The sequence below is a fragment of the Xyrauchen texanus genome, chromosome 38 (assembly GCF_025860055.1).
Source record: "Xyrauchen texanus isolate HMW12.3.18 chromosome 38, RBS_HiC_50CHRs, whole genome shotgun sequence".
Classification (NCBI taxonomy): Eukaryota; Metazoa; Chordata; class Actinopteri; order Cypriniformes; family Catostomidae; genus Xyrauchen; species Xyrauchen texanus.
In genome coordinates, this window is record NC_068313.1 from 22,616,643 (window position 1) to 22,639,655 (window position 23,013).

Sequence of the window (23,013 nt, forward strand, 5' to 3'; positions counted from 1 at the left end):
ATTATGTAAACCTTGTAATCCTAAGAAAAAGTTGATGAATTAAAAAAATGTTCAGATCAAATAATACACAAGTTTCAACAGAATTTATACAAGTGCTTTAAAACCTTGCCTTCAAACCCTCCAAAAATGGGCCCCATTCACTTCTAATGTAAGTGCCTCACTGTCACATATTTTAATTTTTTTTTAAGAAAAGGAGGGACGAGTCAAAATACATTTTTGTGGTAATCAACATTATGCCACAATTGAGCTTAATTTTTATCAAACCTAGAATATTCCTTTAAGATGTGTTCTCATTGGATGCATGTTGATGTTATTTGACATACACCGATCCGTCACAACACATGCCTAATATCATGTAGGTCCCCCTCGTGCCACCAAAAGAGCTCTGACATGTCGAGGCATGTACTCCACAAGACCGCTGAAGGAGTCCTGCGTTATCTGGCACCAAGACATTAGCAGCAGATCCTTTAAGTCCTGTAAGTATCGAAGTGTGCCCTCCATGGATCTGACTTGTTGGTCCAGCACATCCCATAGATGCTCAATCGGATTGAGATCTGGGGAATTTGGAGTCAACACCTTGAACTCTTTGTCATGTTCCTCAAACCATTGCTGAACAATTTTTTCAGTGTGACGGTGCATTATCCTGCTGAAAGAGGCCAATACCATCAGTGAATACTGTTGCCATGAAGAGGTGTATGTGGTCTGCAACAATCTTTAGGTAGGTGGTACATGCCAAAGTAACATCCACATGAATGCCATGACCAAAGTTTTCCCAGCAGAACATTGCCCTGTGCACCACACTGCCTCTGCCGGCCTGCCTTCTTCCCATAGTGCATCCTGCTGCCATCTCTTACCCAGGTATATGACGCACATCCACCCAGCCGTCCACATGATCTAAAAGAAAATGTGATTCATCAGACCCAGCCACCTTCTTCCATTGCCCAGTTCTGACACTCAATTGAAAGTAGGCACTTTCAGCTTGGGACAGGGGTCAGCATGGGCACTCTGACCGGTCTGCAGCTATGCAGCTCCATACGCAGCAAGCTGCAATGCACTGCGTGTTGTGATACCTTGGTATCATAGCCAGTATTACGTTTTTCAGCAATTTGAGCTACAGTAGCTCTTCTGTGGGATCGGACCAGATGGGCTAGCCTTCGCTCCCCACGTGCATCAATGAGACGTGGGTGCCCATGACCCTGTCACCAGTTCACCGGTTGTCCTTCCTTGGACCACTTTTGGTAGGTGCTAACCACTACATGCAGGGTAGACCACACAAGACCTGCCATTTTGCAGATGCTCTGACCCAGTCGTATAGCCATCACAATTTGGCCCTTGTCAGTCACTCAGATCCTTATGTGTGCCCATTTTTCCTGCTTTCAACACATGATGTTCAAGAACTGACTGTTCACTTGCTTAATATATGAAAGGTGCCATTGTAACAAGATAATACATGTTATTCACTTCACCCGTCAGTGGTTTTAATGCTGTGTCTGATCAGTGTATTTCTTTATTGATGGTCATTTTCTCATCAGACATTACACCAAGGTTTCTAAATGCAACCATTACAAAAACATGTCCATCCATCTCAAGACCAAAACTGTTGTGTGTCAAACAAACAATGGCTGAAAACCATTTGTGAAAAACAAGTAAAGCTTTTAAATAATCGAGGATTAGACCCTGACTGCCCTTCAACAACTATTTTTTTAATGTTGTTGTCTATATCCATTGTACGTTACAACAGAACTCTCCTGGAATGTGTTTAAAATGTTTTATTTCTTTATCAGTCAATACAAGGTAAAGGTACATAGGAAATAAATGCAAAAATACAGAAGGTTATATACACAAAGTCTATGGAGTATTTGAAGAACTGTTATACATTTGAGAAAGGCAGGTGTCTTTATATGCCACCATTTCAAAAAGGCCCCTTGAATCACATCTGTACAGCATACAGAAATTAGGGGAACATTTCTGATTCACAGTCAACTGAAAAAAGCACCACAACTAATCCTTTATGCCACCATTTAAAAATAATATTCCTACTGTGTATCAGATGATCTTGAACAGATCCAGATTAAAATTTAGAGAGCAAAGATTATCACTTACTGCAAAACTCTTTCAATCATCTGATCAATACATCTGTCTTGTTAACAAGTCAACGTAGGGTTCAAAAGACAACAGATAAGGCTTTCTGTCAATATAACTGCAGTATCAGCAACACAGTCTCTTTGAAAGCCATTACAGATGTAATTATGACAGTTTCAAAGTGACACAAGGACAGAAAACATAAGGATTTGTAGTTGAACACCAAAAGACGCACAAGTATAGATACACTTACAAGTCGTAATTGTAAAGTATATAAAATCCTTTATAAAAAGATGTCACTGAGAGTATTTGTTGCGTTTGTCACGTATGGCCTCAATGAATTATCTTTTAATTCAAGAGCATGATTACATCCACTTATAGTAAGCCCTTTTCTGCTCTAACCCATGATTCTAACATAGACAGAACCACCCTTTTTTGTTGCAAGAAATAGGTTGGTGAAGTAGATCATTGTTTCATAAAATACAGCCTCTTTTAGAAAAATGTACAGTTTTACAGTGAGATTACCATTAAATGTGGTACAATGTGTTAACACTATTCCCGACATATCCTGATCAGTTTATCTTCGGTTTTAAACCCTTTTGGCCGTATTTGTGCTTTGGACGAATTCAAACCCAACCGCAAAGACTTTAAGAAATGTTTCTAACAACTAACTGTCAATTCTAAAATCAAGTTCTCAGCCGAGGATGGGGGAGAGCCCATACCAATGGTTTTATTTGACTAATTCTACTAGGTCTACAAACTAGGGTCTATTTTGGTTACAATTTTTGCTGGAGTATCACTTAAGAAAAGAAAACATTAGAATATAGAACACAGAATTTTTAGGCCAATTATCCTCCTGTGTGTTGAGTGTGAATCACTATGTAATACTGATACATGTTGAGTGTGAAGAGGAAGTGGATTATTCATAATCCTCCATGTAACCGGTCACTATATTCACTGAAAGCTGTGTGGTCAACTGTGTCATCTCCTCAAGTAAGGGTTGACATGGTCTCAGCAATTGGCCTCAATAAATCAGGTGGCTGTGAAAAAAAGGTGTCCATCATTAGCGCTGTTAATAATAAAATAAGATCAATCAGTAAAAAGATGTCTTTTACAAACAAGTTCAAAGAACTTGTTGAAAATTGGACAGAGTTCAGGGAGAGAAACAGGATATTTACTGAGAAAAAGCAAGGGCAAGACTTTATCCAGTGTTGTTCAAAGAGATTTGATTGGTTACAGTGAGGCACTCACAATGGAAGTGGGCCAATCTTTGGAGGCAGAAATGTGAAGCTTATCATTTTATAAAATCAATTACAATATTTCTGCTGTTAAAACTTAATTTAAAATGTAATGTGTTAAATTGGTATTATTTAAACTGTTTAAAGTGGTTTAAATCAATGTTTTTGTGGGATTACAGGGTATAAGGCATTACGTCAGCATGGCAACGAAGTTGTAAAATTAGCTATAACTTTACACAGAAAAGGTTAGTAATAATGTTCAGTTGTTTGCGTTTTGGGCTATACTTTTGAAACAGTATTTCAACGTTTATGGATTGGCACCATTCACTTCTATTGTGTCACACTGCAACCCAACTTATTGCTTTCTTTTTTAAAGAAAAGGAGGATCGATGGTAATCAATATTATGCACAACATTGTGCTGTCGATCGAGCTTAACTTGTATTGAAACTGGATTATTCCTTTAAGAAAGTAGGGTAAATTTGGGTTCATGTTAACTTTAAGAATACATTGAATGTTGAAAATCACTAACATCATGTAACAACTACAAAAAAATGATTTCCCAATTTTTGAGTACCTGCCGTATCACACAAAGCCTGCACCCCCCCCAGCAGAGGGTCTCTGTCAGTCAAAAGCTGACTTCGCTTTTGAGGTGGCGGCTCGAAATCTTCTGTACCATCATTATCGGCCAGGCCATTCTGCCACAAAACAACAACAATAAGAAAAATCACATACTGAAACATACTGCCTATGAAGTTTTATTTGCCAATAATGTTGAAAAAGTAAAAGCTGCATTTAGAGCTGGTCCAAAAGTGGCAGATTTCTCCTTACTACTTACCAGTAAGCTGTGGCTGAGCAGACGCCTTTCCTCTATGGAGCTGCTCATCTCTCTTTTCTCCAATTTGGCAGCCAGAGCAGGAATGTCATTGTCTTCCTCATCTTCTAAACATCTGTTGGGGAGTACCCAAAGAGGGACATTAAATATCTTCTAAATGCAGTTGTGAATTCTCAGGGCCAGCAAAAACTTCTCTGCTGGCATAATATGCTTAATAAATAAATATGTTTTCATCCTTTCATTCTCATTCACCTTTTTGCCTATGTATTTTAATTGCTTTCCACAACTAATTAATCTACAAACGAATAGGGAAACACTAAACGTTTATCCAATCAGAATTTATTCATTGACGCTTACAAGCAATGTGTGATGGCTGTTTCACACATCTCATGCTGAAGTAGCATGCGAGTCTGAGCTCCACCCCCTTTAGCCTTCAGTATTTCCACTGAATCCCTCAACAGTGCAAAATAATGTGCATCAAATGCCAGATTGTCAGATTCATCAGCCAATCAGATTGATTTATTTGTTTTTGGTGTGTGTGGTCTTTTAGATAAATCCCAGTCAAGGCCTTTTAGCTGGCCTTGAGTGATGCAAGCATGCATTAAGTGATGTATGGAATTCGAAAGCGAAGACCCCGAGAGGCGAGATTAAGACAGAGGCGGAGTACAAATTTGCATACTACTCATACCAATGCTGCCATAGGCACAAATGGCAGAAGTAGTAAGAGTATTATGGTAATATGCCATTCCGAACTCAGCAAGAGTCAGCTGTCATCACTGCTGCCATCGCCATTGAGAAAGAGGTCCTTATGGATTTATAAACCCAAGATGTTCTGCATGACCTTGTGAACGCTTAATTTATAAAACAGGAAAGGAGGGCTGATTTTGACTTCAATTAATTTGGCAAGTGCTTTTTACATTGTTTTAGCAAACATCAGGAGTTTTCAAAGTGTAAGTTAGGTTGTCTTGAGCATTCAGTGAAATTTATTGCAAGCAACATTTAAAATGCAAATATTATCAGATAGCTTTTTCCATGTTTTATAGAACTTCTTGGTAGATTCATATGAAAAATTATGATTTTTCAATGTCCGTTTGAGAGACGTCTCAAACTCTTTTATTTATATTATTATTCTAAAAACAATCATGCTGCAGTTAAGATTAGTTTTGACTTTCACGCATGGATGAGTTTTTAAAATGTCAACTGGTGATATTAGTTCGCTGTGATGTAACATATGATATCCATAAGGTGTCTTAATCATAGTGAAATGGTATTTTCTTAATGACATGAATCACACTGAAGGTCTAGACTTAAAATGTACAGGCTGCCACGGTCTAAATGTCTTATGCCAGATATTTAACTCCAGCTTGCCAGTCTTTAAAACAGTTGTCATATTTTGAGATATGTTGAAACACTGCCCCCTGCACTCTCTTGACTGTGCCTATTAAATGAAAATACAAAAACAGTAGCTCCCAATGATCAACCGAAAGCCTACCGTTTCCTTGAAGTGTTGTTTAGCATTTCTGGAGAAGATGTAACTGTCTCAGGACACTGGGGTAGGAAGGTCAACTGGAAGTCATCATCCATGGAGATATATGGAGCCAGCATGTCCAGATCAAGCTCATCCATATTCTGACAGAGAAGGAGAGAGAATTTACAACATGTCTCTAAAACTTTTAAAAAGCAACTTCTCAGAACATAGAGATCATTCAAATTTTTTCCAAGAGTCTATTTTTTCTTATTTAAAACTGCACTATATATATATATATATATATATATATATATATATATATATATATATACATTTTATTCATATATAGTGATTTTTCTGCATTCAGGCTTTCTCTCTGTAGGTTCATTGGTGCACGCTTCTTTTGGAACTATTTTGATTGGTGGAGAACAGAAATAAGAACTTACTGGCCAAATTTTGTCAAAAAAAAAAAAAACGAGGAGGTAGATCTATACATCTGTTTTACCAATTAATCAGTGCTGATCAGTTACCAGCAAAAATCTAAACTTAGCAAACTTTTTTTTTCAGCGCTAAAGGATTTTGTCCTCGCTTCAATTGATATTTTAATATATTCATCATATGGTGACAAAGTGTGTGTATACACATATATATATATACACACACCGATCAGTCACAACATTAAAACCACCTGCCTAATATTGTGTAGGTCCCCCTCATGCTGCCAAAACAGCACCAAAGCACATCTCAGAATAGCATTTTGAGATGCTATTCTTCTCACCACAATTGTACAGAGTGGTTATCTGAGTTACTGTAGACTTCGTCAGTTCGAACCAGTCTGCCCATTCTCTGTTGACCTCTCTCATCCACAAGACATTTCCATCCACAGAACTGCCCCTCACTGGATGTTTTTTGTTTTTGGCACCATTCAGAGTAAATTCTAGAGACTGTTGTGTGTAAAAATTCTAGGAGATCAGCAGTTACAGAAATACTCAAACCAGCCCATCTGGCACCAACAATCATCCATGCGATTATCTAATCAGCAAATCGTGTGGCAGCAGTGCATAAAATCATGCAGATACGGGTCACATGTTCACATCAACCATCAGAATGGGGGAAAAAATGTGATCTTAGTGATTTGGACCGTGGCATGATTGTTAGTACTAAAAATAAAAAAACAACCAGTGAGGGGCAGTTCTGTGGATGGAAATGTCTTGTGGATGAGAGAGGTCAACAGAGAATGGGCAGACTGGTTTGAACTGACAAAGTCTACAGTAACTCAGATAACCGCTCTGTACAATTGTGGTGAGAAGAATATAATCTCAGAATGCTATTCTGAGATGTGTGTTGGTGCCGTTTTGGCAGCATGAGGGGGATCTACACAATTTTAGGCAGGTGGTTTTAATGTTGTGACTGATCGGTGTGTGTGTAATATATATATATATATATATATAGCTCTCTCCGTTATTCACCGATTTTTTTAAATTTTTTATGGTTATTATTGGGATTTTGGTTGAACAATAAACTATTGTATCCTCTGTGTCTGTACCCTTCAAAAAAAAAAAAAAAAAGTTAATTCTATAACACCTTCTATTTGCCTTCTCCACCACCTTAATCATCAGCAAAAACCCTCTATAAGTTACTTAACGTTACCTCAGCCTGTGGCCTCATGCCTACAGCACAGATATATTTATATATATAAAAATGTCAGTACCTCTGTTTGGGCTTTCAGCGTTACGCTCTCCTCAGGTTTGAGGGCGAAGAACTTCTCCACCACATCCATCTCCATAGGCAGCTCTTCAGCTGGACTCTAAAGAAACAAATCTATGATGTCAGTCAAACCATTTAAAACAACCCAACAAAGATTAACAGCCTCAAACTCTTTATATTCACCGCAGGGGAATTGGAAGGTTTGTCGAATATTGGAGAAAGGAGCTGGCGGAGTTCAGGTGTACAGAGGTCCTGAGGGCATTCTGGGACACCGTTGGGACTTGGTGGACGGCAGAATGACAAATCCACACCATCTGTGAATGACATTAAACATTTTATTTTATAGATTTATGTAAGAATCTGCTATATTCAACAAACTGTAATAACACACAACACTAATTTTACAGTAAGAACTGAAAGATTTTTGGCTAATTGTAAAACCTTTAAATAGAAAGAAATAGGAATAGTAGAAAATATGCACTGAAAATGTACACTCAAATTAAATGAAAACTCTCCTCATACAGTCTTGCTGTAAAAGCTGCTTCATTCTACATATGGTGCTGGGTGCACATTCATAAGCGCCGCCATGTTGAGATCACATGATTGTGAATGATCATTACTCGCTTCATTGATAATCCCATGCAATTGGCGGTTTCACTCCATTTCAATAAATCAAGACTACAATGGAATCAGTAACTGAAAATGTTTGCTCTTGCGTGATGACGAATCTATGGCACTAGATGTTAGCGCAACATACAGTACCTAAAAGTGAGTTACTGAGTGCACACCTTTAAGAAATCAATAATATTTAAGCTTTGTAAAAAGTTATGAGCAATAATATAGTATGACTGAAAGAACCTGTCAGAGAAATGATGGTGTCGCCAGAGTGGGGTGCCAGCTGCAGTAATTCCTCGGGATTCTCCTTCATCTGTAGGAAGAGCTTAGCAGTGCTGCTCACCTCCATGTCCGAGTCCTCCTCTTCAAGCAGGTTCAGCTTGACAGCTTTAGGCACTGGTTTATCATTAGTCTGTTCTAATGAGAACACCACATCTGCCTGTTCCACCCCACTGTCAAGAAGAGACAAAGAAGTTACACCTTACTCATTACCATAAAAAAAAAGCATCTTTTGAAAACAAGAAATATAAATCATACTGAGCCAGTTTGCATTACCTGAGGATAAAGTTGAGGCAGACCACAGCTTCAGGTTGAGAGGTCTTGCTGTTATAGAGAATGGTGGCTTGGGTCTCAGTCCAGACATAGCCTCCATTCTTAGCCAGGAAGCGGTATTGACTGGTGCACACCTGACCTTTGGAGAACACTGTCAAGCAGAAGGAAAGATTTAATCTTTTTTATGAATTGTGTTACAAATAATGTAAAAATGCTTATTGTTACAAATGTAAAGTACAGATAGATTGTGTTTGCATGTCTACTCCAGTGTGACAATGACACTTTTTATTCTAAAAAAAACATCAGATCAAAGACAACTTTGGGTTTGACATTTTCATGGGGATGGCGACAAGTGTGGTTAAAATAAGTCTTGGAGTTAGAATTAAAGGGTTAGTTCAATCAAAAATTTTAATTCTCTCATCATTTACTCACCCTCATGTGTGTGACTTTCTTCAGCAGAACACAAATGAAGATTTTTAGAAGAATTTCTCAGCTCTGTAGGTCCACACTATGCAAGTGAATGGGTGCCATAAATTTGAAGCACCAAAAATCACATAAGGGCAAAATAAAACTACTCCAGACAACTCTGGTGGTTAAATCCATATCTTCTGAAGAGATATGATAGGTGTGGGTAAGAAACAGATCAATATTGAAGTCCTTTTTCCATCACTTTCTCCTTCTGTTTTTGGTGATTCACATTATTTTTGCATATCTCCCCCTACTGGGCAGGGAAGAGAACTTGTGCCCAAAAATGACTTAAATATTGACCTGTTTCTCACCCACACCTATCATATTTTGTCTGAACACATGGATTTAACCAATGTAGTCATATGGATTACATTTATGCTCCCTTTATGTGGATTTTGTAGCTTCAGAAATGGACCAACAGAGCTGAGATATTTTTCCTAAAAATCTTCATTTGTGTTCTGCAGAAGAAGTCATACACATCTGGGATGGCAAGAGGGTGAGTAAATGATGAGATAGTTCACCCAAAAATTTAAATTATCCCTTTAAGACTACATTAATTGTCAATTAATCTAATGCTATATACAGAGAGTTAACTTAAGTCACAGAATAGAATGAACACTTACAGATGTGCAAACTCCTGGTCACATGATCAAAATCAAGAGCATGGTACAATTCATAGGCTGACCGGCCAATCAGATCATCTGGTTTGTATCCAACAAGCTCAGTGACTCTGTGGACACAAAAAGCCGCCAATCAACACTTAGTAGTTCATTTATATTTGCATCTATTTAAAGTGTTTTTTTATGAAGATCTTGACAGATGGAAGTGTGAATGTTGTAATGAATCCAACACCACTCGTGAGATACTATAAATATCTTGTGCTGTAATTGGAAGCAGCGAGTACAATTTCGGTAACACGAGTCGCATATTTTCTCACACCGTGAATGAAATCTGTCTTCAACTGTCAGACGTGCACACTCTAAACTTAGGCAGGGGGACTTCGTAAATGACCAGTGAGAGTAAAACGTCAGAAGATACAAGTTTTTCAGGCTCATGCAGCCCTGGAGAGTTTTTGTAGTAACTGAGTTATGTTTTAATCCCTGTATTTGTTTAGGTAGGTTAAATGGGTAAATGAGTAAGAGGGTGAATTGACACGTTACAGATCTGCTTCACAGAGGTGAACTGAGTGTACACTTGCACAAAGAAACGGAGTTGGCCTGCTTGGGTTATCTGACATTGTGCTCTCTTGAGATATAATTTAAAGGCAAAGTATGGAATTGCTTCAATTTAAAAATACTTTATCATATTGAGACATTGCTCTGTTGGTTTGGGCATCCCAACCAGGCTGACAGCAACAATGGTGTAAGTTTGGGGCAAGGCTATCTGTTTGCCTGACCAATGGAAGGCAGAGAGGAGTGTTCAGGAGATTTGTTTGAAAACAGTAATTTTGCAATTCTGTTTGGTGAAGTTAGTGGGGCAGAAATTAAATTAAACACTTCATCTTTAACTTGTTCAGCCTTTCAATGAGTAGGAGCAAAGTGTGTATTCTAAGGGAATATGTGTGTCCTTACCGTCCGTCACACTGTGTGTAAGTCAGGTCAAGGTTATGGCGTGTGAGGAATGTGCTGCTATCTAGCGGGAACTCAACACTGGAGGGGTGGGGAATGGGCTCGCACAGCAATGTCAGGAAGCTACCACCAGGGGTCAAACTTTCATCCTCACTGCTGAGAGTCTGTATATGCCCAGTGCAATGAAGGACCTGGGATAAAGAAAATTGAAAGAATTTACAGAAAAAAAATGAACCAGCATTGATCCTCAGTTAAAATTCAGAGGTACAGTGTCTCTGCAGTTTCTATAAATCAAACTAAAAAAAATTAAATTAAACTTATTAGTTGCAGAGTTCAGCAACCTGTATAATCTAATCAAGATTCGCACTGACTGTTCAATCTTTCTCAACATTACAAATGACTAAGATGCAAGCATGCTCTTGCATGACATAACATGTGTACAAATCGGAAATCGGTCAAGCAGGACCGGTGCCTTATGTCTTCTTGGCACTGTATAGAGTTGGATGTTTGCCTTGTGTGTATTTGTGTCCTGATTAAATGTACTCATGGGACGTGGGCCGCATAACTAAACACCAGGCAGATGTGAAGTGGTAATGCTGATACAGTCCTGCATACTCCTCATAGCCATCTACACCCTCTGAAAATGAGCTAACAGGTGTTGTGTGTAAAAATAGCAAAGGAAGTCCTGCACCCGCATTGATTAAACCTTGTCACGGCATTAAATGCTTTGTAAAAATAAAACAATTTTAGCCTGAGGTGTGGCCTACCAGGTAGTGTATGTGCTCAAACACGTTGCACGAATATCGCTTGTGCTATTCCATGATTCTACGTCCCCTCCTATCATTTACTGTCTCCTCTGAATGTCCTATTGAAGGCAAACAGCCCATGAATATATAATGTTTATATAGTTGATGTGTACCTTCCAGGTGGCGGACTTCATATTAACGGTCCTTCCTGTGTGCATGAGAGTGCTCTTCATACGAAGAAAGAAATTGTGTTCGGTCAACTTTTCCGTCTTTTTCTTTGAAAGTCCTGCGAAAGAAAAAGCAACTGTTTTCTTAAAAGGATAGTTAAAAAATAAAAATTCATATGACTTTCTTTCATCAGTAGAACACAAACGAAGAGTTTTAGAAGAATATCTCAGCTCTGTTGATCCTCACAATGCAAATGAAAGGGTGCCCAGTATTTTGAAGCCCCAAAAAGCACATAAAGGCAGCATAAAAGTAATCCATATGACTTCAGTGGTTAAATCCATGTCTTCAGATGTGATATAAAAGCTGTGGGTAATAAACAGATACCCTGCTACTATTAAGTTCACTTACACTTTCACAACTCCACATTCTTCATCTCTTGTTTTTTGGCGATTTGCATTCTGTGTGCATATTGCCACTTACTGGTTGGGGCTGGTCAAAGCTGGAGAATTACAGTAAAAAGGGACTGATCTGTTCTGTTTCTCACCACACCTATTATATTGCTTCTGAAGACATGGATTTACCCATTGGGGTCATATGGATTACTTTTATGGTGCTTGTGTGTTTTTTGGAGTTTCAATGTTCATTGTATTGTTGCATTGTATGGATCTACAGAGTGGAAATATACTTCAAAAATCTTAATTTGTGTTCTGCAGATGAAATAAAATCATACACATCTGAAATGGGATGAGGGTGAGTAAATGATGAGAGAATTTTCATTTTTGGTTGAATATTTCTAACTATTTATCAAAGTCTCAAACTTGTTCAGCAACATATCAAACATCATATGGAGCTCAATAAGTATTTTTATTATTTTAAAGGTCAATAACAGAATCCTGGGATTCTGAACCAATAAAAGTCTAGTAATTGTTTTTACCTGGTCTGGTGGTGAGGATGTCTCGCAATTCTTCTTGATCACAGGGATGAACAAACTCATACACACTCTGTCCAAGCAGCTCCAGCTGTACAAAATATCACAATAAATTAGGTATTAAAAAACAACCACATACCTTCAAAACTATATTATTGATTACACACACACCTTGGGTCATACATCTGAAGGAATGAGTCACCTGAACATGCTTGCTCGAATAGATATAATAGGTTTTCAAAGAACTTACATGTAGGTCAGTGTATGGGATTTTATGCCCCTGCCTATTAAATCCCCCATCATAATTATTTAGATCCAGTTAATAAAACATCAAATAATTATGATGCTTTAACTCATCAACACACATATGAGCTTTAGAGAATAAGAAAATACAACAATGTTAAATGTAATTTAATGAATTCTAGCACAGAGCGAGACCAAACAACCAGTCTGTCTCTACTAACCTTGCATTACTCAATGTTAAACTGCCAAAATACATTGTCATTCCCTTCTGGTTGATTACAGAACACACAGTAGACAGCCATGTGCTCCTCAGGAAAGGACCTATTTTAAGTGGGTCTGGTGACCCTCTTAAAATGAACATTGTGCCCCATACCATAGAGGAGACATCCACACTAATCTAAGACCACAAGTTGCTGTAGAATCAATTGGAGAGTAGCATGTTTCAAGTTCACCACTGAATGAAATTCACATTGAGGCTTTTTATGTAGTACTTCAACATGTAGGGGCAGCACTCACCTGTGTTATGCCAATATATTTGCCAACGCTCTCTGAAAGGAAAACCATGTCCCCTTCCTCTGTCATCACCATGACGAAACCAGCCAATGCCTGCTGATAAAACCTATCAGTGGGATCTTCGTTCTCCTCATGAGATTGTGTTTTGGTAGAACCTGCTGGATGTGACAATATTAACATTAACTAAAGGAGAAGGATTTAAACAGGTCCTTCTATTCTATATATCAGCGGTTCTCAACAGATATTACTCTAGACATCAAGTGATGTACAGACACAGTAACACAATTGTTAATAAAGATGTTCAACATTGATGTCAATCTGTAGGTGAACCCAGTAGGCAAATTCGCCATGGGTTCCCTTGGGTATATATTATTGGTTTTTATAATGGCAGTTTTTGATTTACAAGTAAAACAAGGTATGTGGTAAACTTGGACGTTTGTTTAACAAAATAAATTACATGCAGTTATAACTCAAAAGTGAATTTTGAAGCCGCTGTGTGTTTCAAAAAACTTTTGTTGCTTTAAAGCAGCTTAAAAATTCACATTTGAGGTATGAATGTGTGCAACTTATGCTGTAGAACAAAATGTCAAAGTACCTTCAAGTAATGTTTACCACAGACCTCCAAGGATAAATTGTATCCTTATTTTACTCAGAAGTCAAAAACTGTAACTGTAACCATAAAAAAAATACCCACAGGAAATTCCAGAGGTAACTCACTGCTCAAAAAGGCCAATTCTCTTCTGTATTTTTAGAGTATATCATGAACAGCTCTATTGTACAGATGTAAACAAAAATGTCCTTAAAAACAAATGTAACAATTCATATAATACTAACTAAAAAAGTAAACCTGCATTTAAAGGGATAGTTCACACAAAAATAAAGATTCTCTCATTTACTCACCATTATGCCATCCTAGATGTGTACGACTTTCTTCAGTAGAACACAAACAGAGATTTTTAGTACAATATCTCAGCTCTGAAGGTCCATAAAATGCAAGTGAATGGTGAGCAGACCTTTGTAGCTCCAAAAATCACATAAAGGAAACATAAAAGTAATCCATAAGACTCCACTTTAACTGAAAAGTCAAATGTGATGCCTGTTTAGTTTCACTTTCACGTCTGAAAGTGGAGATTTAGAGTAAAAAAGGACTTAAATATTGTTTTGTTTCTCACCCACATCATATCGTGTCTGAAGATATGGATTTAAACACTGGAGTCTCATGGATTACTTCTATGTTTCCTTTATGTGATTTTTGGAGCTACAAAAGTTCTGATCACCATGCACTTACAACTGTATGGACTTACTGAGCCAAGATATTTATATATATATACTTAAAAAAAAATAAATTGCTGTTATTGTTCTGCAGAAAGTCACACACATCTGGGATGGCATGAGGGCGAGTAAATGATAAGAGAATTTTCATTTTAGTTTTTTTTTTTTAAATGTAATAACTGGTCCACGTTGGTATCCAGTTGTACCAGCTTTTGCAACACAATACTGCAGAGTTGAATGCATGACCTTTGACGTCAACATCAAAAAGGTATGGGAAGCATTTTATCCTCACTTTTAAAAGTAGATACACAATCATTTTGCTATCCCAACTATGCAAGATTATACGGTTAGCTGCATTTTCCCCCCTGTAGCCTGTGACCCCTCTAGAACAGACCTGCAACCTACTTTTGAGTCATGCATGACCCACAAGTTGCCCACCACTGCTTTATACAGTATATTATACAGTCTCTTGCTTGCTTGCTTTCTGAACCCACCGGATTGGATCAGGCTGTTCATGCGCAGATAGCTGAGTGTCACCCTCATGATGGCAGCTTTGTCAAGGTGGGAGGCGACCCGTCGTGGGAGAGGTAGAGAGTGGGCCAGCTCGTAGAACACCTCAGTCTCCTGACTCCTCCTACAGCGTGCCGCATCTCGCGAACGCACCTTCCGCTGCTCCAAACTGGGCCTAATTGCGATGAAACCAGAGAGAGAAAAAAAAAGAGACCAGTTTATGTCAATGAAACAGTAGCCAAGCTCAGCGAATAGACAAGACAAGAGATAGAGTAAAAACATCAAGTTCTCAAATTCACACTTTCAAAATAAATCTAGCAAAGTCAAAAAGAAGCAAATAGTTTCATGTGCTTCTCTATGTTTTTCCTCAAACTATGCTTGTCTGTCAGAGAAATCAAGACAACAGAAAAAACATAATGTGCTCTCTTACATGTTTCTTTCTGTTGCTTCAAGTTCTCCCAGCTGTAACTCTATTGCTCTGATCCTCTGTGTATCCTAGTGTTGCCAAATAATGAGAGCCAGATGAACTTCAAAAATTAAGTGGGGGAAAAGTCCTCACTCTTTGTCCTTCATTCTAGCTCCCCTCCTCCACTTGCCTGAAGCATTCAGAGGAACTCTGGAGCCATTTATGAGGTTAAACGCATGTCCCGCAACACACCCTCCTCCCCATGCTTCCTTTCTGATGCAGTTCCCACCCAACCCTCAGTCTCTGACCCCTTTTGTACATTAAACAGGACTGAACTTGGAGACCCCTGACATTCCAAAATGACCTAATAAACAACAGTTGCCATACTTTTTCTGTGAAGATTTTTAGAAAATTAAAATGTTACCTATAGCTGTTAGATTGGGATAAGCATTATAGCATCAACTTTTCTGTGAGATCTTAATTAGCTTGCTTAACAGCATTGATTTATTGCTTTATTGTATTTCACGGTACAATAAACAGGATTGAAGTGTGCACAGAATGTCTGCTCAAGCTGGATTCCAGCTTCACAGTTTAGTCAGCACGTAGTCTGTGGTTAGTCGAGTCATGCTTTGTGTTCTTTTGGTGAAGAAAAACATCAACTTGAATAGTGTGTGGCAAACTAAAAAAACACCACTGCATTATCATTGGTTTGTTTAAAGACTAAAAATTGGTTAAAATAAAACATATAAATCAACAGCTATGTTATGCATCACCGACCAGGATCTAAATGACGCTTTTTAACCACATGACTTAAGTTAGACAACAGGGCAGAAAAAACAAAGGCAAAAAATAAAAATAAATATATATCAAGTCACCAATATCAAACCTGAAGCCAATCAGTAAAACGTCCAAATGGCAATACAAAGCCCTTGAACAGAACAGCCGATGGAAAATTGCCAAAGTAAATTTGTAGTTTCAAGTAGCCATAACAAATTTAACAAGCAGTTCACATTTTGTAAATGTTTTACTACACGCAAAGAGACATGATTCTTTGACCAGCAATTTCCTGAACTTAGAACAATAAAAACTAATATTTTGAATTGGTCTTTCTCGTTTTGCTTGGAGACATGCACAACCTAATTTTTATGATGATGAATCCATAATATAAAATTAAACAATTTATCAAGATGGCACACAGCCACAACACATGTTTCAGGTCAGAACAAATAGTGAAATGTTCAAAACAAGACGAAGCAAGCCCCAATATCCAATTTCAAGCTCCGGGGCAGCCACGTCGGGTTACATTATAATCTGCTTTCAGCCAGTGGTTGTTGTGGAAGAAACTCGTATAGAATGGCCATTACTAAACAACTTCCACAATCCTTTCTAAAAATAAAACACAAGAGCTAGCGTTTTCTAACACATTTGGTTCTCGTTCTGTGGTTTATTAAGTTATGTATGATGAAAACAACGAACAGTAAAAGGGGGATATTCATAATATCTTGCCTGTTTGTCATATCTTTATAGCTTCTTATAACTGATTTTGTGTTTTCTGAGGCATAACATTAGAAGGACAGACTGGTTGTTCTTGTAATTCACGGTATAGGCCTAATCCAATTTGAAACAGTAAGGAGATCAAGGGATAAATCAACTCCAAGGTGGTGACTTAAATGTCCCTAATCAAACAGAGATAACACTAGGCTAAATTTAAGTTAACACATAAGATAATAGAAACAACATCTTACATCAACATCTTAAAGGGGACCTGTTATGCCAAATTCACTTTTACATGGTGTTTGTACATAAATGCGAGTCGGCAGTGTGTACACAACCACCCTACAATGTTATAAGTCCACCCACTTCTCTTTCTTATTTTTCTATTAATCAAAAACAGTGCGTCAAATTGAATGGTTTTCGTTTGTGCTCTAACGTGACGTCACTTTAGAGCAGGCCTCGTCCACGACTGGTGACGGACTCCACCGTATTATCACAGATCCTCTCCTGAGTAATCTACACACAGTCTGACATTTTATTTCTGTGCTGGAGCACAATGAGAACAATATTGTCTCAGCTTCGTAAGCATCATAAGTGTTCTGTTGTTGGCTGTAAAATTAAACATAACAGTCTTCATGTACTCCCGGCATCAGAGCCACTGAAGACGCAGTGGACAAGTTTTGTTTTTGAAGGAAATTAGTGTACGTTTGAGCAAATAATTTTACACCGGACTGCTTTGTGAACGAGTGTCAATATAAAGCAGTACTTTAAATTTTTTTTATTCTCAAGCATGGATCAGTACCAACTGTTCGTGTTCCAGTTTCATATCCTGAAGATCTGAAGTATCGCACTTTATATTTTGTGAATGTTCGCAAATCGCGTTTCCGAATGTGCTTGTTAGCTGATATCACGGCTAATGCTGCTAAAGTTACCATTGTCTCTGATTTTATTCACGGAGACCAGAACTATGTCGGGGCGGGGAGCAGCCTGTTTTCGTGTGTAGAGACACATGAAAACAGCGTGTTTTTGATTCAACCCAAAAAGAGGCATTTATAACATGGTATAATAAATGATCCGTGGGGTATTTTGAGCTGAAACTTAAGACACATTCTGGGGACACCCGAATGTACATATTACATCTTGTAAAAAGGGGCAAAATATGTATATTATTTAAGAAATAATGGCTTGTGTCAATGGGTTGCCGAGTTTAAATAAAGGCATGTTACAAAATGCTTTAAACTAAAGGAATATTTCAGGTCAAGCTCAGCCGACAGCATTTGTGGAATAATGTTGTTTACCACAAAAATAATTTAGACTTGCCACTTGTTTATAAAAAAAGGGCAAAAACACAACAATAAGCCACATATAATGGAAGTGAATGGGGCCAGTCTATAAACATTAAAATACACACAATTTTAAAAGTATAGCCATTGGACAGAAACATTTTACATGATCTTATTGTGATAAAATGTGGGGTATACTGGTGTTTACGCACTTTACATATTACAGGGTTTACCGGCGATAATTCATCATGACAACAATTTTGAATACAACTTTACACAGATAAGGTTAGTAAGCGATTATATCACACTAAAATCATGTTATCCTGTATAATGTCTATATCTTCGGTCTATACTTTTAAAGCTTATGGACTGGCCCCATTCACTTCCATTTTAAGTGTTGTACTTAAACAGTTATTTCACAGATTTATATCAAGCACATTTTTCAAATGTCAAATGTATTATTCATTTGTGGCATAAATACACTTTAAAATATAAATGTAAACCTTGAATATAAATCTAAGTGTTACAATTGAAAGTAAATAAACCATAAAAATAAACTTATTCAATCTTCAAAAAGAGCACCCGCAGTCTCGTGCTAAAGTTCCGCTTGTTGTAAATGTAAACAATTGTAGGAACACTGTGTCCTTGAGCTTCGTCACGGCTGTCCCGCCCAACTTTAGTGTTGTTTGTACGGCTGTGGACTAACCAAGAGTATTATTATGTATTCTTGTAAAATGTCAACTCTTCAGTTTAGGGCGGTCTGGAAGCATACCCCTCCCAGCCCGTTCAAATGAACTCATTTGAACCTCCCAATTTAACGGCTTCATGACAGGCTTTGACTGCTGTAGGTGGAATGTTAATGTAAAATGTTGTACTGACGTGAAGCTTGCGGAACTTTAGAATAGGAGTGGACTTGTTAAAAGGACTAGCACGCACATTGAACATTATAAACAAATGTAGAACAGTGATGCATAAAGTACAAGAAATCAAATAGGCAGGAAACCTAACCTTTCCTTTAGAAGTGCATGAGTCCCGATCCATGTTGAATTCAAATGAACGCAAACCTAACAAAAATTGTATTTTAACCATAAATAACAACCAGTGACGTGCGGTGATGTCTTAAAGAGGCTAGGCACTGAGTAATGAAAGCCAGATTACCTGATTTATTGTTTAAGCTAATAATACGTAATAACGGTGAACGTTACGCACAAGCGCAGCATATCAAGAAATGTACAAATCAGGATGTATATAGTGTGTACTCTCTCTCTCTCTCTCACACACACACAAGCGCGGCATGAAATGTACAAATCAGGATGTATATCGTGTATTTTCTCTCTTTCTCTCTCACTCTCTCTCTCTCTCACGCACACACACACACAAGCGCACAGTCACATAGCCAATCTTTTCTTACATCCCAATCAGTTTGAAATGATCGGATCATTTTTGGTCCCTTTTGCTGTACTAGTCCATCTAAGGCTGGCGTAGACCTCCCTCTTGCAATTAACTCATATTTGGAATTAAAATCGAGCTTGGAAAAATTTCTTAATTCCGTGATTACAGCCGGTGCTGTCATTTTGATTTTGAATTTGGCGGGGATTAGGCATACGCTAGCTGTGGTGTAATGACGTTAGCTACGCAAATGTCCAGGAATATCTTGATTTTAATTGGTCCATGTCTGATACGTAACGGAGATGATTACGGGCATAACATATTTACGTCAAAAGGCAGAGCAGATTTGTGCTTTTTGCCGTACGTGTTAAAGAATACAGGATCGAAGTGCGCATGCGCAACATGGGTTTTCCGCTTGTCTGCAATGAATGGACCGTAAAAGCACTGCTTATTCTACCATTTGTTTTTAGTTGATTATGCGTAACTGCTACATTTGTCATCATAACGTCTAAACAATTGGAATAACACACATATTGCATATATAAATCACAAGAATAAAAAGTAAAAATACAAATACAAGTTTATTATTTAATAAACATTTTATTTTAGAATGTTGGCAGGGTAGTTGAAAGCATTTACTCATTTGAGAAAAGGTCTTGGAAGTTCACATCGTCCACATCTCTTGTATGCGACCGAAAGCTTAACTTCTCTAGTGCTGTTGATCAACTGAAGGGACACGGTGTTCCCTCCACTCCAAACTCGTTTTGATATACAAAATATTAGCATTATCGTCAATCGTCGAAACTGCAGTTTAGGTTGGTATGTCAAACGAAAGCTATGAGATGTTTGCTTTCTATACGGCTGATTATTGGACACAAGCGTATATGCGGCTCCTGGACCCGCTCCAGTTGCTGTTCTCATACTGTTTCCAGACTGTGTGAGTGAGGTTCAGCAAAGTCCGTTTGCACGGTGACGGGAGGGGGAGACTGTGGGGAAATGTGCCAACAGTAATGTTGAACACAAGGCAGTAGTTCTTGCTATATCAAGACAGTAGAGAACAAAATGTACTCTGACCTAAGAGCCATGCTTATAAAAACTGCTTAAACCAGCCTAAACTGGTTTGCTGTTCTTAGCTGGTCTCAAAGCCTGTTCAAGCGAGAGCTTCTCAGCTGATGAGGCCAGCTGACGAAACCAGAGGGCAGACTGGTAGACCAGCTTAAACCAGCCAAGACCAGCATACACTGGTTTTTATTTTTTTGTTTGTTTTTTTCCAGCAGAGAATAAACTGGATGTTATTTTGACATATTTAAGAGGCAGGATGGAAGATAAATGGATATTTGATGTTTTTTAGTCGCTAATATCACAGCAATATTTATCCTTAAACCTGTGTTCTGTGTATTTGCATTATCAGACTATTTTATGCATTTTCTATAAGCTAGTGTGCCACCGGACTAGTGAATGCTTGAAATGTTAAACATGTTTTTAAACAGTGAATGACTGTATGGTACACTCTTTAGCTTTTCCTTACATTGATCAACACACTTAAATATGTGTGTTGACCAGATTTCTCAAATAAATATCAACCAAAATAAACAAACAGCTCATTGCATGGCTTAATCGCCAAGAACAAATTTGCAGTGCCATTAAAGGACATTATCATTGTCCTGACTTATGCAAACAAAACCAAGGACAACCCATTCACTTAAAGCAGTTTATTGACCATGTGGTCTAAACAGTGGGTTTTTTATTATTAAGACTTTAATGAAGCTCAGGCACAACAAAATCAACATTTAAGCTACTATGAACAATAGCTCATAGTAGCTCTAGCGGAGAGACATTGAGACACGACTGTGAATGTTCTGTTTGCAAACTGCCTTCAATAAAAACTGATAGACTTGGCCTTTTGTCTATTAACATTGCCTAAATATTCAATTTAAACGGATTGGATCTCCAAATCACGAAGAAATTCCTGTCAAGACCTCATATAAAAACTAACATGAAAAGAAATCACAATCTATTAGTATGAACCAAATTCAATGTCACTATTGATCACAAGAGCGACGTCTGAGGATCCTCTTCCCCCTTTATCGCTTTTATAATTCATTCCACACATTATGCCTCTTCAAAATGCTCCAAAAATATAAACTGCCTTACCTTTTACCCGTAGAGTTCACCATCTCTCCAGTGAAACCACTGCAGACCGAATATAGTATGTTGAATCTTTGAATTGCCTGCAGACGTGACTGTAGTCTGCGGGTTGTTTATCTCAGTTATAAAGTGGGCTCGACTGTAATCTATGTGTGACCACGTGATGCCAAAATAAGAGTCACGGCGGGCATTATCAATCATTATTTACATTGTGTGAGTATTTTTTTTTTATTATCGTATTTTCATTATAAACGTATTTTTAAAAGATGTGGGAAAATAATAGGGTGAATAAAGGTAACGTGGGGGCACATGATTGTCTATAATCATGTGTGGATATTCTTCCGTTACTAAAATAAGCATTCATTTCTCATAATTTACTAGTATTTTTTTAAGTGCATGTTCAACGTTGAATTTTTCATTATGGTGACAAACATAACAGAAAGAGAGATAAAATTAAACAGCAAGGGAATTTTATTTTCTCTCCCCAATTTGGCATGGCCAATTCACCATGCGCTCTATGTCCTCTTGGCGGCATAGTGACTCCGGGTGGCGGTGGACGAATCTCAGTTGACTCTACATTTAAGACCGTCAATCTGTGCATTTTATCAGTGGCTTGTTGAGCGTTACCACGGAGATATAGTGCGTGTGAAGGCTACAAGCTATTCTCTTTGTAGCATCCATGCACAACTCACCACCCACAGAGAGTGAGAACCACACGTTATAGTGACCATGTGACTACCATCCCTAGCAACTGGATCAATTTGGTTGCACTCCACTTAGGGGGTCACTCAGCACACCCTGGATTCGAACTGGTGTCTCCAGGGGTGGTAGTCTGCATATTTCACCTAGTTGAATTGTGTTCAACCAAGTCTCATCGTTTCTCTCCCAGAACAACCTGCTAGACAGCAACTATTCTGCTTCAAAAACGGACACTCTGGAAACTGCCCTGCTGTCTGTTACTGAAGCTCTGAGACTGGAAAGAGCTTCATCCAAATTGTCTGTTCTCATTCTGCTGGATCTCTCCACTGCATTTGGCATGATAAACCACCAGATTGTCTACCTTCACAGCAAAGGATATCACAGGAAACTGTTCCATGGGTTTGAGTCTTATCTCACAGGTAGGTCCTTCAGGGTGTCTAGCTACTGGGGTGCCCCAGGTTTTGGTACTTGGGGCCCTCCTCTTCTCCATATACATGTCATCACTGGGATCTGTCATTCAGGTACATGGCTTTTCCTACCATTGCTACGTTGATGACACGCAACTCTACCTCTCATTCCAGCATTATGATTCTATGGTATAGCTGCACGATTTCAGCCAGCCTGGTAGACATCCCGCGTTGGATGAAGGAACATCACATCCAACTCAACTTTGCTAAAACGGA

At 38.2% G+C, this 23,013-nt stretch overlaps 1 protein-coding gene across 3 annotated transcripts; it reads right to left on the bottom strand.

The window, feature by feature from the left end:
- Positions 1 to 1,754: 1,754 nt before the first annotated feature.
- LOC127631472 (hypoxia-inducible factor 1-alpha-like) lies at positions 1,755 to 21,779 on the bottom strand. Of its 3 annotated transcripts, none has more exons than XM_052109597.1 (15): positions 21,638 to 21,779; positions 14,896 to 15,086; positions 13,133 to 13,284; positions 12,380 to 12,464; positions 11,451 to 11,563; positions 10,535 to 10,722; positions 9,587 to 9,693; positions 8,499 to 8,646; positions 8,187 to 8,395; positions 7,512 to 7,642; positions 7,333 to 7,428; positions 5,646 to 5,782; positions 4,157 to 4,268; positions 3,896 to 4,016; positions 1,755 to 3,122 (listed from the first exon to the last, which is right to left on the bottom strand). In XM_052109597.1, exons 1-15 carry the CDS (start codon positions 21,658 to 21,660, stop codon positions 3,115 to 3,117), a joined length of 1,821 nt encoding a protein of 606 aa, XP_051965557.1. In that variant the 5' UTR covers positions 21,661 to 21,779; the 3' UTR covers positions 1,755 to 3,114. The 3 variants fall into 3 exon arrangements, with proteins under 3 accessions (XP_051965557.1, XP_051965556.1, XP_051965558.1); XM_052109596.1 differs by having other exon boundaries at positions 13,133 to 13,287; XM_052109598.1 differs by lacking the exon at positions 21,638 to 21,779 and adding an exon at positions 15,342 to 15,499 and having other exon boundaries at positions 13,133 to 13,287.
- Positions 21,780 to 23,013: the final 1,234 nt, after the last annotated feature.

Bases quoted from the DNA above. Each gene is read 5' to 3' on its own strand.
- LOC127631472 (XM_052109596.1), bottom strand. From the start codon at position 21,660: ATGGTGAACTCTACGGGTAAAAG. The intron at 15,087-21,637 runs GTAAGGCAGTTT...CATCGCAATTAG, and splicing joins GTGAACTCTACGGGTAAAAG to GCCCAGTTTGGAGCAGCGGA. The intron at 11,564-12,379 runs GTAAAAACAATT...TTTCTTTCGCAG, and splicing joins CATCCTCACCACCAGACCAG to GACTTTCAAAGAAAAAGACG.